Source organism: Eptesicus fuscus, chromosome 15 (assembly GCF_027574615.1).
Source record: "Eptesicus fuscus isolate TK198812 chromosome 15, DD_ASM_mEF_20220401, whole genome shotgun sequence".
Lineage (NCBI taxonomy): Eukaryota > Metazoa > Chordata > Mammalia > Chiroptera > Vespertilionidae > Eptesicus > Eptesicus fuscus.
This window is the reverse complement of record NC_072487.1, coordinates 12,652,249-12,667,162: the sequence shown is the minus strand read 5'-3', so window position 1 is coordinate 12,667,162 and position 14,914 is coordinate 12,652,249. Positions and strand designations below refer to the sequence as shown.

The following is a 14,914-nucleotide window of genomic DNA, read 5'->3' as shown; positions in this document are numbered from 1 at the left end:
AACCACTTCTTTGTGAAATGTCTGTCTCCTAAAGCTTCTGATTTTCGTCGTCTTTGGTCATTTCTTATTCTTTTTTATAGGATTCTTCATATCAATTTATTTGTATAAGTTCGTCATGAATCCTTTTCTCTTAATGATTTCAACCATTTCCATCGCTTCAGTTATCTCTATGTTGATGATTTCAAAATCTGTGTCTTCAGACTTCAACAGGCCTATACATGGACATCTTATTTTTTGGATGTTTCTGAAGTATCCCAAATGCAATATATTTTAAATTGACTTCAACCCATCATTTCACTCCATCCCCCAAACAAAAGTTTGTGCCTCTCTCTGCCTACCCCACTATCCATTCATTTGCTCAAGTTGAATTGAATTCTGCATTGATTCCTTGCTCAACCACTGTTTCCAATTATTTCATTAATCCCAAATACCTAATATGTCTTGAGTCCCTTGAGATCTCTCCTGCATTATTTCCTCATTTATTTCCATTTGCTATAACTGTATATTTCAGATATGTAGTCCTATGCTTTGTTCATTGCTATATCCTCCAGGCCTAGAAGTTTGCCTGGCACATAGAAAGCATTTAATAAATATTGTTTAATAAAAAATTCCCAATCTTACACCAGTCTAAGATTTCTTGCCTAGATTGCTGGGCCAACACTTAACCAGTTCTATACATAGTTATGTTATTCTAATTAATTGCCCACTTTGCAAGCAGAGTTAACTTTCTAAAATTTAATTATGCCACACTCTGATTTAAAACTCATTGATGATTTGTCCTCCTAGCCATTAGAATAAAGTCCTAGTGCTCTATTTTAACTTAAAAACCCCTTCTGGAAATGAAATCCGTCTAATTTTTCAGTTTTATCTCCTACCATCACCCCCTTCAAACTCCGAGTTCTAGTTACATGGAACTTTATTATTTACTCGAAGATACCATGCTTTCTTACCTCTGGACATTGCACACTTGTCGATTGTTTTCTCTGGAACACTTTTACTTTCTCTTTTGTTTGGTTGATTCCCAATCCTTAAGGCCTCAGTTAAAAAGGATGGTTTTGGAGAATTCTTTATTACTACTTTTTTTTTTGTTAATCCTCACCCAAGGATATTTTTTCTTTTCTTTTTTTTTTTTAGAAAGAGTGAAAAGGTTGGGGGAGAAAGAGAGCGAAACATCTAGATGAGAGAGACACATTGATTGGTTGACTCCCACATGTGCCCCTGACTGGGCCAGGGGTTGGTTGAAACTGCAACCCGGGTACATGCCCTTGACCAGGAATCAAACCCGTGGACCTTCGATCGAGGGCTAGTGCTCTAACCACTGAGCAACCAGCCAGGGCTTGGAGAGCTCTTTTGACTATGCTCTTATGGTACCCTGTATTACTCTCTACAGAAGTCTCCCTTTATCTGTTATTTTGCCTTCCATGGTTCTGGTTACCTGGGGTAAACTGTGGTCCAATATATTAAATGCAAAATTCCAGAAATAAACAATTCTTATGTTTTAAATTTCAAACCCTTCTGAGTAGTGTGATGAAATCTTGCACTATCCTTCGTCCTGCCTAGGACATGAATCATCCCTTTGTCCAGCATATTCACCCTGTATTATCCTACCTGCTCGCTAGTCATTTATTAGCCATTTCATTATCAGATCAACTGTCTTGGTATGGCAATGCTCATGTTCAAATAAACCTTATTTTATTGTTATAAGCATTCTATTTTATTACTAGTTTTTGTTTATAACTTAAATTCTAAATTAATTTATAAATTAAACTTTATCATAGGTATGTATGTATGTGTGAGGAAAAAAACATAGTATATATAGGTTTCGGTATTATCCAAGGTTTCAGTATATACCCACAGGAAGTCTTGGAATATATTCCCCACGGATAAGAGAGGACTCCTGTAGTTATCCAGTTTAATGTACATGCTTATTTTATTGCCTGGTTTTACTTCTAGAATGTAGCTCCTTGAGCACAAGTAATGTCTCTATTTGATTTCCTCTATACCTCAGCAGCTGGTACATGATAGATGCTCAAGGCTTTTGAAACAAAGAATGAGACACACACACGAACATGTGTGCAGTCAATTTTTATTATTCATGGATTCTATATTTACAAATTTACCTACTCACTAAAATTAATTTGTAATCCCAAAATCAACACTTATAGCACTTTCATAGTCATTTGTGCACATGTGTAGACTGGTAAAAAATTTGAATTGCCTGACATGAGCCTTTTAAGTGGAGGCAAAATAAGGCAAGAACTTGATGTAGTTCTCATACTGTAAACCTATCCTTTTTGTGGTATACTTAGTGCCACTTTCCCCCACATTTTGTGCTTTTTGTGGTGATTTTGCTATTTAAAATGCCCCCCGCGCATAGTGTGTAAGTGTTGGCTAGTGTTCCTGAGCACAAGAAGGCTGTGATGTGATATGCTTTATGGAAATAAGCTTTTTTCAGACATAAGTTGGCCTGATCCCCGTGGGGTCTGTCGGCCTGGCCTGTGGGGTTCGGGCCGAAACTGGCTCTCTGACATCCCCTGAAGGGTCCCAGATTGCGAGAGGGCACAGGCCAGGCTGAGGGCCCCCACCGGTGCACGAATCTGTGCACCGGGCCTCCAGTTTAAAATAATGACTCTTTATCTCATCTGTTATATTAAAAAAAGAACTGTCTCTTTTTGTATGTTCATATGAACATGGAAACAGGTATAGCTAATACACATTTTATATCAGGTTACGTTGATTACCTGGGGGATGAGTATATTTTTTCTTAATTTATCTTTGTATTGTCTCACTGGTTGCAGTGAATATGTTTGTTTTTTTTGCCAATACTCTTATAAAACATGATTTTTAATGGTTGCATTGCATTTCCTTTTGTGAAAAGGATAAAGTTTTGACTAATTATGAACTTGAATTTTCCCATGTTTCAGACAGTCAACGTCTACAGTTGGATCTACAGAAAATGGAGCTTCTGGAAAGTAAGATGACTGAGGAGCAACATTCTCTAAAAAGCAAAATTAAACAAATGATGATTGATCTGGAGACATTTAATGATTTGCCAGCTTTAAAAGCATCAGGTGAAGAAAAGAAAAAGGTAAACAGAGTATTACAAAATTATTCAAGTTGTTTTTTCTTTATCAAACAATATATATTATCTTCAGTTGATTATTTGATGTGTATTAAGAAAAAATAAAGATGTTTACACATATAGTAGGAGATTAGAGGGATTTAAGTTTTTTATTTTTAAATATATATTCTTATTGATTTCAGAGAAGAAGGAGAGGGAGAGATAGAAACATCAGTAATGAGAGAATCATTGATCAGCTGTCTCCTGCACTCCCCCTACTGGGGATCAAGCCCGAAACCCGGGCATGTACCCTGACTGGGAATTGAACTGTGACCTCCTTGTTCATAGATCAACGTTCAGTCACTGAGCCACACCAGCCTGGCTGGTGTGATTTAAGTTTTAAACCAAAGGCACAAATTGAAAAACAAGGGATAGAGCATTTCAACAAATATGAACTTTGTTAAATGCAGATTTGATTATGATATTTCCCTGTTTAAGACTTGTCAGTGGCTTTTTATTGCATTTACATTAACGTAAATTTGGTGGGGCAGGAATAGATATGGAAGCCTTAAGAGAGTTATTAAAATAGTTAATATTAATTTAGCTTGTTATAGTTCAAAGGATGTTTTTATAAATAGTTTTAGAGTAATTACAGCCTTGGTAGAATTTTGTCAGAATATCATTGAAAATATTTGTCAAATTCAATTTATATTGACTTACTAGATATTGCTAAAGCCTGTTATTTACTTCTATTTGGATCTATCTAGAAATTACATCAGGAGAGAGCAGTATTATCAACCCGCAGAAATACCTTTAAGAAAATAACAGAGAAGCTAAACACAGAATATGAGACACTAAAAGCACACTTGCAAGAAAATGAGACACATTCTCAGGTAAAAAGAAAAAAACAAACTTTGCGATTAATTTTAATTGTAGACTAACTGTCCTGTTCTCTTAATATTCTCACCTCAAAATGATCCTTTCCTTTTTTCCCCATCTGTTTTATTTACCTTCCAAATTTTATGGCTTTGTAGATAGCCAGATAATCTCTACTCAGAGTGAATTTACTTCTGCTCTTCTGTCTTCTATAAAGCTATATTGAAGGCCTTCTTTATGCTAGGCACTGATCAGGGCACAGCCCTTAGGATAATAGTTTTATTTTTATTTTTTCTATTGATTTAAGAGAGGAAGGGAAAGGGAGAGAGAGATAGAAACATCAATGATGAGAGAGAATCATTGATCAGCTGCCTCCTGCACACCCCCTTACTGGAGATCAAGCCCACAACCCAGGCATGTGCCCTGACCGAGAATTAAACTTTGGCCTCCTGGTTCATAGGTCAACGCTCAACCACTCAGCCTCACCAGCCGTCAGGATAATAATTTAAAAATTTTTCAAAAGTAAAGCATTTTTAATGCAGAAACTTTGCTAACTCATAAAATCTATAAATAAAGAAAATAAAAGCTGATTACTAATATTCCACCATCCAGAAGAGGTAATTCTTGTCATTTTTGTGTGGGTCCTTCTAATCTATATGTATACTAGAGGCCCGGTGAATGAAATTCGTGCATGGGGCAGGGGTCCCTCAGCCCGGCCTGCACCCTCTCCAATCCGGGACCCCTCGGACATCCCTCTCATAATCCGGGACTGCTGGCTCCTAACCGCTTACCTGCCTGCCTGCCTGATTGCCCCTAACCACTCTGTCTGCCTGCCTGATCGCCCCTAACTTTATCTGTCTGCCTGCCTGATTGCACCTAACCCCTCTGCCTGCCAGCCTGATTGCCCCCTAAGCCCTTTGCCTGCTGGCCTGATCACTCCTAACCACCTTTCCCTGCCAGCCTGATCACCTCTAACTGCTCCCCTTCCAGCCTGATCACCCCTAACTGCCTCTGCCTCAGCCCCCGCCACCGTGGCTTTGTCTGGCAGGAGGACAGGACAACTGGAAGATGTCCAGTCGACCTGGTCTAATTAGCATATTACCCTTTTATTAGTATAGATGTGTACATACACTTTATACATACATATATATGTACACATTTATTTCTATATACTTATAGAAATGCTATCATTTTGTACATGTTATTTAGAAACATTTTATTTTTTAAATTAAATTTATTGGTGTGACATTGGTTAATAAAATTACATAGGTTTCAAGTATATAATTTTATGATATATCATCTGTATATTGTATTGTGTGCCCACCACCCAAAGTTATATCTTCTGTCACCATATATTTGACCTCCTTTACCCTTTATTACCCTCTACCCCTCTTCCCACTGGTAACCACCATGCTGTTGTCTGTGTTTGTGAGGTTTTGTTTGTTTGTCTTATTTGTTCACTTGTTGCTTTCAGTTCTTTATTCCACATATGAGTGAAATCATATGATTCTTGACTTTTTTCTCTCTGACTTATTTTGCTTAGCATGATATTGTCAAGATCCATCCATGGTTCTCACAAATGGCAGTATTTCATCTTTTCTTATGGCTGAGTAGTATTCCATTGTCTATATGTACCACATCTTCTTTATCCAGTTAACTATTGAAGGATGATTCTTTGGTTGTTTCCATGTCTTGGCCACCGTGAATAATGCTGCAGTGAACTTAGGGGTACATATATCTTTGCAAATAAATGTTTTCAAATTTTGGGGTTAGATACTCAGAAGAGGTGTTGCTAGGTCATATGGTAACTGTATTCTTAATTGTTTGAGGAACCTCCATACTGTTTTCCATAGTGGCTGTACCAGTGTGCAGTCCCATCAGCAGTGAATGAGGGTTCCTTTTTCTCCACAACCTCTCCAATACTTGTTATTACTTGTTTTGTCAATAATAGCCATTCTAAAAGGTGTAAGGTAGTATCTCAAACCAAAAAACTCCTGCACAGCAAAAGAAACCACCAACAAAACAAAAAGGGGACCAATCGAATGAGAGAAGATATTGGCAAACAATAGCTGTGACAGGGAGTTAATATTCAAAATATATAAAAAACTCATCACCAAAAAAATCAAACAATCTAATTAAAAAATGAGCAGAGGACCTGAACAGACACCTCTCCCAAAAAGACATACAAAAAGATGCTCAACATCAGTAACTTTTAGGGAAATGCAAATCAAAATTACAATGAGATGTTATTTCACTCCAGTTTTTCATTATTAACTACTAGAGGCCTGGTGCATGAAATTTGTGCATGGGGGAGAGGGGTGGTCCCTCAGCCCGGCCTGCACCCTCTCGCAATCTGGGACCGCTGGCTCCTAACTGCTTGCCTGCCTGCCTGATCGCCCCTAACCATTCACCTGCCTGCCTGATCACCCCTAACCACTCTGCCTGCCTGCCTGATTGCCCCTAACCATTCTGCTTGCCTGCCTGATCGCCCCTAACTGCTCGCCTGCCTGCCTGCCTGCCTGATCGCCCCGAACCACTCCCCTGCCTGCCTGATTGCCCGTAACTGCTCACCTGCCTGCCTGATTGCCCCTAACCTCCTCTGCCTTGGCCCCCTTCTCTGCAGCTTCGCCTGGAAGGACATCCGGAATGATGTCCAGAAGGTTGTTTGGCTGTCCAGTCTAATTAGCATATTATGCTTTTATTATTATAGATAAGCACTTATCTATAATAATATTTATATATAATAATAATATTTGACTACATGAATATAGCATAATTTATTAAACCAATTCTATATTATTGGACATTTAGGTTATTTCTAATTTTTATAACTACTCAAATAATGCTGAAAGAGCAGTCTTATCCTTGAACTTCTTGATTTACATCTATGTAACTCTTTGCAACTATGATTTATTAATGCTAAATGCATTAAAATTTTTCTTCCTTTATATAATAATGTGATCATGACAGATAATCATTAATATTTTGGTATAACATTTTACAGACTTTTTCCTTTGCAGTTATACACCCATATTATATTGTTTTTACCAAAAAATGAAATAATTTTATGCATACAGTCTTTAAGCATTTACTTTCTTTTTTTATAATTCTTTATTGTTGAAAGTATTACATATGTCCTCCTTTTCCCCATTGACCCCCTCCAGCCCGCCCCCCCCCCGCCCCCTCTGCCCAGGCCCTCACTGCCCCATTGTCTGTAAGACACACTGTACAGTATTGTTTTGTTGCCTTTTTTGAATCCCAAATAATCAAATCAAATCCTGATCTCCCTATCTATTACAATATTTCATGGAAAACTAGTTCTTGACATCTATAAATAATTTTACATCACAGACTATTTTTTTAATGAATTCCTAGTAGTTATTTGAAATCATTTAAACATATCAATATTGGAACAACTGTAAAACTCATAGAAGAAAGCATAGGTGACATTAGTCTTGACAAGGATTTTTTGACATGACACCAGAAGCACAAGCCACAAAGCAGAAATAAGTGACCTACATCAAACTAGAAAGCTTCTGTTCCTTTTGCAATCAACAAAATAAAAAAGCAACTTGTGGAGTGGGAGAAAATATTTGCAAGTCATATATCTGATAAGGGGTTAATATCTAGAATATATAAGGAACTTATACTAGTTGTTTTAAATAAGTTGTAGAAAAAAAACAGAATTGTGCTTCATGATAGACTTGGAGATTTAAAGGCAAATCTCAAATATAGATGTATAATATGGGAGGAATTTGACCATCTAGCACAGTGTTGCTTTATAGCATTATTCATGTAGCACTTAAGAGGTCTGCTGCTTTATAAGAAGGCCACTTCTTTGTGTAAAACAAAGAGGGAAAAGTTTGGTACTTGACTTTGCAAAAGGTTATTAGATTTATTGTCAGAAAGTGCTGACTGCTTCCTTAAGTCCACCTTCACTTCAAGGTCCTGTCTGAGGAGCTAGATCTGATTTAGTAGTGTTAACTCACAGCACATAAGGTTCACATAATTTATTAGTTATGATTCATCCTAATATCTAGATTTATCTCTTTGGAGGAAACAATAGGATGGATGCTACATTAAGTCTGAACTTATGCCCCGAAAATAAGTTTATCATGAGAGTATGAAGAAATGTTACTAAAGCTGCTTTAATTATCAGACTTTTAAAAATGATTATTACTTCTTGGAAATGTCTGGGCAGAATATTTTGTGTTTTATTTTTCAGAAGGCACTTTGCTTAGGAAAAAACACACACAAACTATGTGTATCTTAAAAAAGAAAGACCGTAACCCAGAGTTACAAGGTTAATTAAATCAGAAAAACAATTTAATTCTATAACAGTAAAATTGTCTTCTGAGGAAGCAACCATCAATATAATATCCACATTAGCTTCCTGTTGATGCAGAAATTATTGTAAGAGTGCCAGCATTTCACCAGCCCTCTTACAATCTTCACACTGCAGCTCTGCTCTTATCACAGCTCGTCGAACTGGACAGGAAGTGAGCCCTGGAAATAAGGAAGTCTTTCCTATAAGCTGAGCCTTAGACAGTGTTAGAATATACGTTACATTTATGGCATTAGACTTCCAGATTTTAAGGAGACATTCCCATCATGTCTCATTCTTTTTTAAGTTCTTTTAGGAAAGGTATAAATACTAAATTGTCTTTCGGTTGACATGTTCATTGGTATAATAAATATTTTAAATATATTCCTGCTAAAATAAACATAGACTAAACCTATTGTTGAAGGCAACATTGTATTTATTAATGTATTTACTATTATTTTATATTCCCTAAATTTCTTTTTTGTCTACCATAGCTTTATCTCATGCAAAGAGTTGATAAGACTTAAAGTTGTGTTGTTTTTTCTTGTCCTCTTAAAAGTGTGTATAATAATTTTTGTGAATAGGGACACTGGTTAACATTTTTCTTTTGTGTTTTTAGCTTACAAATTTGGAAAGGAAGTGGCAACACCATGAACAAAATAATTTTGTGATGAAAGAATGTATCCTTTAAAAAGCTGCAAATGAACTTGATCTAGTGATTTTTTTTCTAGGCATTTATTTACAGACTGAAATGTAATAATTCAACACACATTTTTTTCAGGTACCTAATATGTACAAAACACTGAGCTAAACTATGTGGGAATAGAGGAATAAAACTTAGTTTCCACTCTACAATAGTTAGTGTGTGTGTGTGTGTGTGTGTGTGTGTGTGTGTGTGTGTGTAGCAAAGTAACTTAAAGTCAGTGTGGCATAGTGACTAAGTGCACAGGATATTGAGTCAGTAGATCTAATTTTAAATGCTATGGACTTTGGACAATTTACTTAATTTATTTAACCCTCAATTTTATCATCTCAAATATAGTTAATAGTTCCTCTCATAGAGTTGTTGGGAGAATTATATATACCCATATGTGTATGTTGTGTGGGGTGTTTATCTTTGTTTATACTGCTGTACCTGTATATCTGTGCAGCAAAGGAGATAAACTAAGTAGTCGTATGAGAGTTTTGACCTTCAAGCTCATATGTTTCAGCCAATTCAACTTCATCTTATTTCTACCAAAATGGTACCTATGTCCCTGCTTCTTGCTTATCTTTTTGAATGCCTATAAGAGGAAGCAGCTGCTGAGGACATGCATTGTAGAGTTGTAAGAAACATTTCCCCAAAGTAGTTTTCTATTCCCTGTCCCCTTTCAAGGACATCTCTGCTTGGAGGAGTAGATCCTGACTCCATGCAGCATACGTTCTGCTATAGGACACTGCTCAGGGCAGCATGGACCACAGCGTACTTCCAGATGAGATGCATCAGGGGCTCTATTCCCAGTGGCCATGCAACTTAGTTTTAAAGCAAAAGACTCCCATTCACAATATGCTGATGTACAGCACTCTGGTTTTGTGCAGCATCAAGTGAAGTCTGGAGACTGGCCTGAAATTATTTGTGATACTCTAGAGATCATGGTTGTTTTGAACATTTGATTGTTCTAAGACCAGAATTTGATTGAGATGCATAACATTAACTATAAAAAAGCTTTCTATTTTAAGAGAACTTTTTTGAAACCAGTTCTGCTTGGCCTTTTAACCCTTTGCACTCACTTGCTTTTTTCTCGATTCCTGCTACCGATGGTAACCGTGTCAAGTCACACTCGACATCCGAGTGCAAAAGGTTAAGTTTCAATTGATGCTTAAGTTGTTTAAATAATATATGTTTTTTTAAAAATAGCTTAATTGTGCTTTTCCTGTCCCATCTTCATTTATCAATGAGGAAAATACTAGTATTATTTGGTCCCTTTCTGACCCACAATTATATTACTACTAGAGGCCCAGTGCATGAAAATTGTGCACTGGGGAGGAGGGTGTCCCTCAGCCCAGTCTGCACCCTTTCCAATCTGGGACCCCTCACAATCCGGGTCTGCTGGCTCCCAACTGCTCGCCTGCCTGCCTGCCTGATTGCCCCTAACTGCTCCTGCCTGCCAGCCTGATCACCCCCTAACCACTCCCCTGCCAGCCTGATGGACATCTAACTGCCCTCCCCTGCCAGCCCAATCGCCCCCAACTGCCCTCCCCTGCCAGCCCAATCGCCCCCAACTGTCCTCCCCTGCAGGTCTGGTTGCCCCCAACTGCCCTCCCCTGCCCAACTGGTCACCCCTAACTACCCTCCCAGCCGATCTGGTCACCCCCAACTGCCCTACCCTGCAGACCTGGTCCCCCACTAACTGCCCTCCCCTGCCATCCTGGTCATCCCCAACTGCCCTCCCCTACAGGCCTGATCACCCACAACTGCCCTCCCCTGCCGGCCATCTTGTAGCGGCCATCTTGTGATGACATGGCGGTGGCCATCTTGTGACCACATGGGGGTGGCCATCTTGTACAAGGGTGTGATGGTCAATTTGCATATTACCTCTTTATTATATAAGACTAAAGGCCCGGTACAAGACATTTGTGTACTGGGGGGAGGGGGATTTGTCCCTCAGCCCGGCCTGCGCCCTCTCGCAATCTGGGACCCCTTGGGAGATGTCTGACTGCGGTTTAGGCCCCCAAAGGGTCCCAGATTGCGAGAGGGATGTAGCAGTGCACCAAGTGGCAGGCGGCCAGGGAGGAGCAAGAACCAGGGCCAGGCATTGCGCCACTTGTGTTCATCCCGGCCCACTGCACCTGCTGCTGCCACTCAGTAGTGGTGCTGCGAAGTCGGGAGAGGCTCCTGCCACCGCAGCTGCACTTGCTAGCTGTGAGCCCGGCTTCTGGCTGAGCAGCGCTCCCCCTGTGGGAGTGCACTGACCACCAGGGGGCAGCTTCTGCATTGAGCATCTGCCCCCTCGTGGTCAGTGCACATCATAGTGACTGGTCAACCAGTTGTTCCAGTCATTCCGCCGTAACCGTCGCTTAGGCTCATATATATATATTTTTATTGATAGTGTTCCCCCTTAACTCATGTAATTAGTCATAGCAACCAAGAGTCAAGAGAGTGATTACCAGACAGTTATGAAGAATGTGAACAAACAGATTGCAGAGTACAATAAAACCATCATGGATGCTCTGCGTAGCATGAGCAGAAACTGAGTCTGAACCAACTGCACGTCTCTACAGAAGTATCCTGTTGCTATTAAACTTTAAACAAGCGGACTGAAAAATAAAAAAGCTTACCCTTGAAGAATCTTACCTAAGATGTTTGAATGCTATACTTTTTGTGGCCTCTTTGAAGAGTGATGTTTTAAATAGTATATTAGTTCAGTAAACAGTTTGCATTTAAATAGTATCATCTCTTCCCTGGCCAGTAGCTTGGTTAGAGCATCGTCCCCATACACCAAAGTTGTGGGTTCGATCTCCAGTCAGGGCACTTGCAAGAAGCAATATTGAATGCATGGATAAGAAAAAAATCGATGTCTCTTCTCCCCTCTCTCAAATCAATCAATAAAAAAATTTTAAAAGTATCTCCTTTTATGATATTTTTGTTTTGTGTGGGTGATGAGATAAACTAAAAGTGGTTATTGAGAGTTATTTAGATGGTATAATCCATCTATGGCAGCAATTTTCAACCATCTTTTTCATCTCATGGCACACAAACTAATTACTAAAGTTCTGTGGCACATGAAAAAAAACAAACCCAAAACATATTATTTTGCTGATCTGACAAAAAAATAGGTATAATTTGATTGAGTTACAGAAAAATAATAATGGTAATTACCTAACCTTTTTGCTCCAAATTGACTTTTTAAAAAATCAGATGCCTATACTTGTATATAAGGATTTCTTTTTTGTTGTTGTTAAGTTTGTTTGTTTGTTTATTTATTTATTTTATTGTTTAAAGTATTACAAATAGTAGTACATATGTCTCCTTTTTTTCCCCATTGACCTCCCTCTGGCCTCCTCTACGCCCCTTCCCACCCCACCCCCACCCTGGCACATGCTTCCAAGAACAATATGAAAACCAAACATAAAGCCTTAAAATACAGCATGGACCTAAACACCCAGAAGCATCCCCCCTCGTAAGATTTGTAACAAAAATTAATATGAATGGAGTTAATAGTTCCAGTGGAGTGGTGGACCAAGAGCCATATTAGTGCTAGCGAAATGGCAGAATTCACGTAGCATCGAAGTTGTCCTGCAGGGGCTTCGGTGCCTAATGATGTCTAAAGAAAATATGACACTCCCTCAGCCACCTGAAGGACAGTGTTACGGCAATTAACCAACCAGAAAACCACAGGCCCACTCTCCTCCATTGGATCTGAGCAGTCTTCATTTTCCACAGCAGTAAATGTTCTAGATACGTCTTGTAGACATCAACGTGTAGTGCCCATTCAAAGGCAGTTGATGTTAAGATACTGTAAATGATACTAATTTTTTTGTCCTTTTGAAATATATAAGTTGTGCTATAAGAAATCGTCCTGTCAAGTGTAACCACGGTCCACAGAGTTGAACTTCTGGGATCAAGTAAGTACTGTATATTTAAATCCATTCCCATCATAACAGGTGGGGCACTTCTAGCTCAACTGTGAAAAGACACACAATCACCTCGCTGCTGATTACATGGCCTGGGGCTCTGTCTTCTCCCTCCCCCCCCCTCCCCCACTTCCTCCCTGCAACAGCTTTCTAGTTTGGGGTGGCTTGTTAGAGTAGATGTGAAGGTTTCAGGTCACTGCCTGTGGGACTACTGCTGGGTGTGGGGGTGCTTCAGTTGTACCCCTGGTTTCTTAATTTTTAAGTCTTAAATTAGGCCCTCCCACTTCCAAGCCATCATCCTTTCCCCACTCTCTACTACCACCTTGGCCGAAGCATCGATTGTAACCCCCTCTGCTCCCCTTTGAAAATTCAGGGCTTTCCCGTGTCCTTCCCTCCCTCCCCCTTTATATCACAGGATGCTGCTTTCTCCTTCCCCCTCCTCAAGTCCCTTTCTTGCACATCACCACTCGACACTTTCTATGACACTCCCTTGCTTTGGCCAGAAGCCAGCAGGTAAGGTTGGAAAGAGTCTGACTTCTCTCATTTACTTTTGGAACCACATTCATTTACTCTCCACCAGCCCAGGAAATAAATGGGTCCACAGCCCTGCCACCCTCTGCTGTCATCATCAGCTGATATGTTGTTTTTTATTTTAGCTCAGGAAGGCCACAGAAGACACTTGTAAGCACACACGCTCCCTGTGAATGAATTGTTTTGTGTGTTCCTTTCACTGCTTTTGCTTTTACAAATTGAAGTTTGAAACAGGGCTCTCAGGTGGTCATCTTTGCAGTCCATTTGGGTCTACTTTGGAATCACACAGTGTGCACGGCAGAACCCTGAAATTGGTGGGCTTGACTTCCTGGCAAATTGCTGCACTTTTCCACTTTTCTGTTCAGGGCCACTAATTGCTGAGATGTGGATGTATACCGAAATAAAAGCGATTCATTGTGTTAAAAAAAATATAAAGGTAAATTGTTTTCTTCTTGGCTGCTCAGAGCCCTTAAAATGCAAATGTGCAATAAGTTAAAAAAAGAGTGCATATTAATACTAGACTATTAATAATAAAGATTTTTTCCTGAGTGGTAGAGTTGTGGGGTTTTAATTTTTCTTGGACTTTTTGGTACTTTCATAATTATCTATGATGTACATAATACTACTTAGAAATGCAATAAAATTTCAAATAAGTTATCACTTTAGCTGGTGGAAAGGAGATATGATAGACAACTGTGTAGTCATAGAACTAGAACTGAACCAATCTTCACCCAGAAAAAAACAACAGGAGAGAGATAGTCTATCCATTAAATATACAGTATGTGTTTCCATTTTAGCAATGGGAAGTTTGGCAGAGAAAAAAAATGAAAATTTATTGAAAAAAAAGCAAGGTTTCCAACTTCCGTTCTAAATTACTCATGTATGATATTTGGGGAACATAATTGAGCAGGATTTCTTTAAACTAAAACATGTGTTATCTGAGGGAAATTCTCACTAATGTCTCTTCCTTCCTCTCAGAGCTTTTCAACAAATCCAACAAGAATATTCTCTCTGCTAGGATAGAACTGGAGGCTACTATCTGCATGACCCGGCTCTTCCTCAGTCAGTCACATTGCTCAGTGAGTTCCACTCCTGTTAAAACAACACCTTGTAAGTCATGTAAAAAGAAGCTGCAGACTGAACAAACATGCTGAGTAGTTGTTGTTTTTTTAAAGATCAACAGGGGAAAGTTAGCAAGTCGTGTTTTTCCCATCCTTATCCTTTATCAATAAATAAACATGAGTTCTTGATACTTTTTCTCTAACCAGGGAGTCTCTTATTTGGATATTCTGGTTTCATGTTAAAGTGTAAATTTTACCATGGCCAGTGTTACTCGGTGGTTAGAGCATCAGCCCTTGCACTGAAGAGTCCTGGGTTCAATTCTCGGTCAAGGGCACCTATCTGGGTTGCAGGTTCCATCCCCAGCCCCAGTCAGGGCACATGTGCGAGGCAACCAATCCATGTGTCTCACATCAATGTTTCTCTCTCTCTTTCCCTCTCCCCACCTT

General features: G+C 39.2%; 1 protein-coding gene and 1 pseudogene across 1 annotated transcript in view; both read left to right on the top strand.

Moving 5' to 3' along the window:
- The window catches only part of IFT74 (intraflagellar transport 74), a 110,832-nt gene extending 98,966 nt beyond the window's left edge, over nucleotides 1–11,866 (top strand). The window contains exons 17-20 of the mRNA XM_054727514.1: nucleotides 2,925–3,088; nucleotides 3,829–3,954; nucleotides 8,881–8,941; nucleotides 11,377–11,866. Of these exons, the coding sequence (XP_054583489.1) occupies nucleotides 2,925–3,088; nucleotides 3,829–3,954; nucleotides 8,881–8,941; nucleotides 11,377–11,495 (470 nt within the window). The 3' untranslated portion in view covers nucleotides 11,496–11,866. The remainder of the gene's footprint in view (nucleotides 1–2,924; nucleotides 3,089–3,828; nucleotides 3,955–8,880; nucleotides 8,942–11,376) is intronic.
- Nucleotides 11,867–11,875: 9 nt separating this feature from the next.
- On the top strand, nucleotides 11,876–12,621 carry LOC114227269 (ubiquitin-conjugating enzyme E2 variant 1-like; annotated as a pseudogene).
- The last annotated feature ends 2,293 nt before the right edge of the window (nucleotides 12,622–14,914 follow it).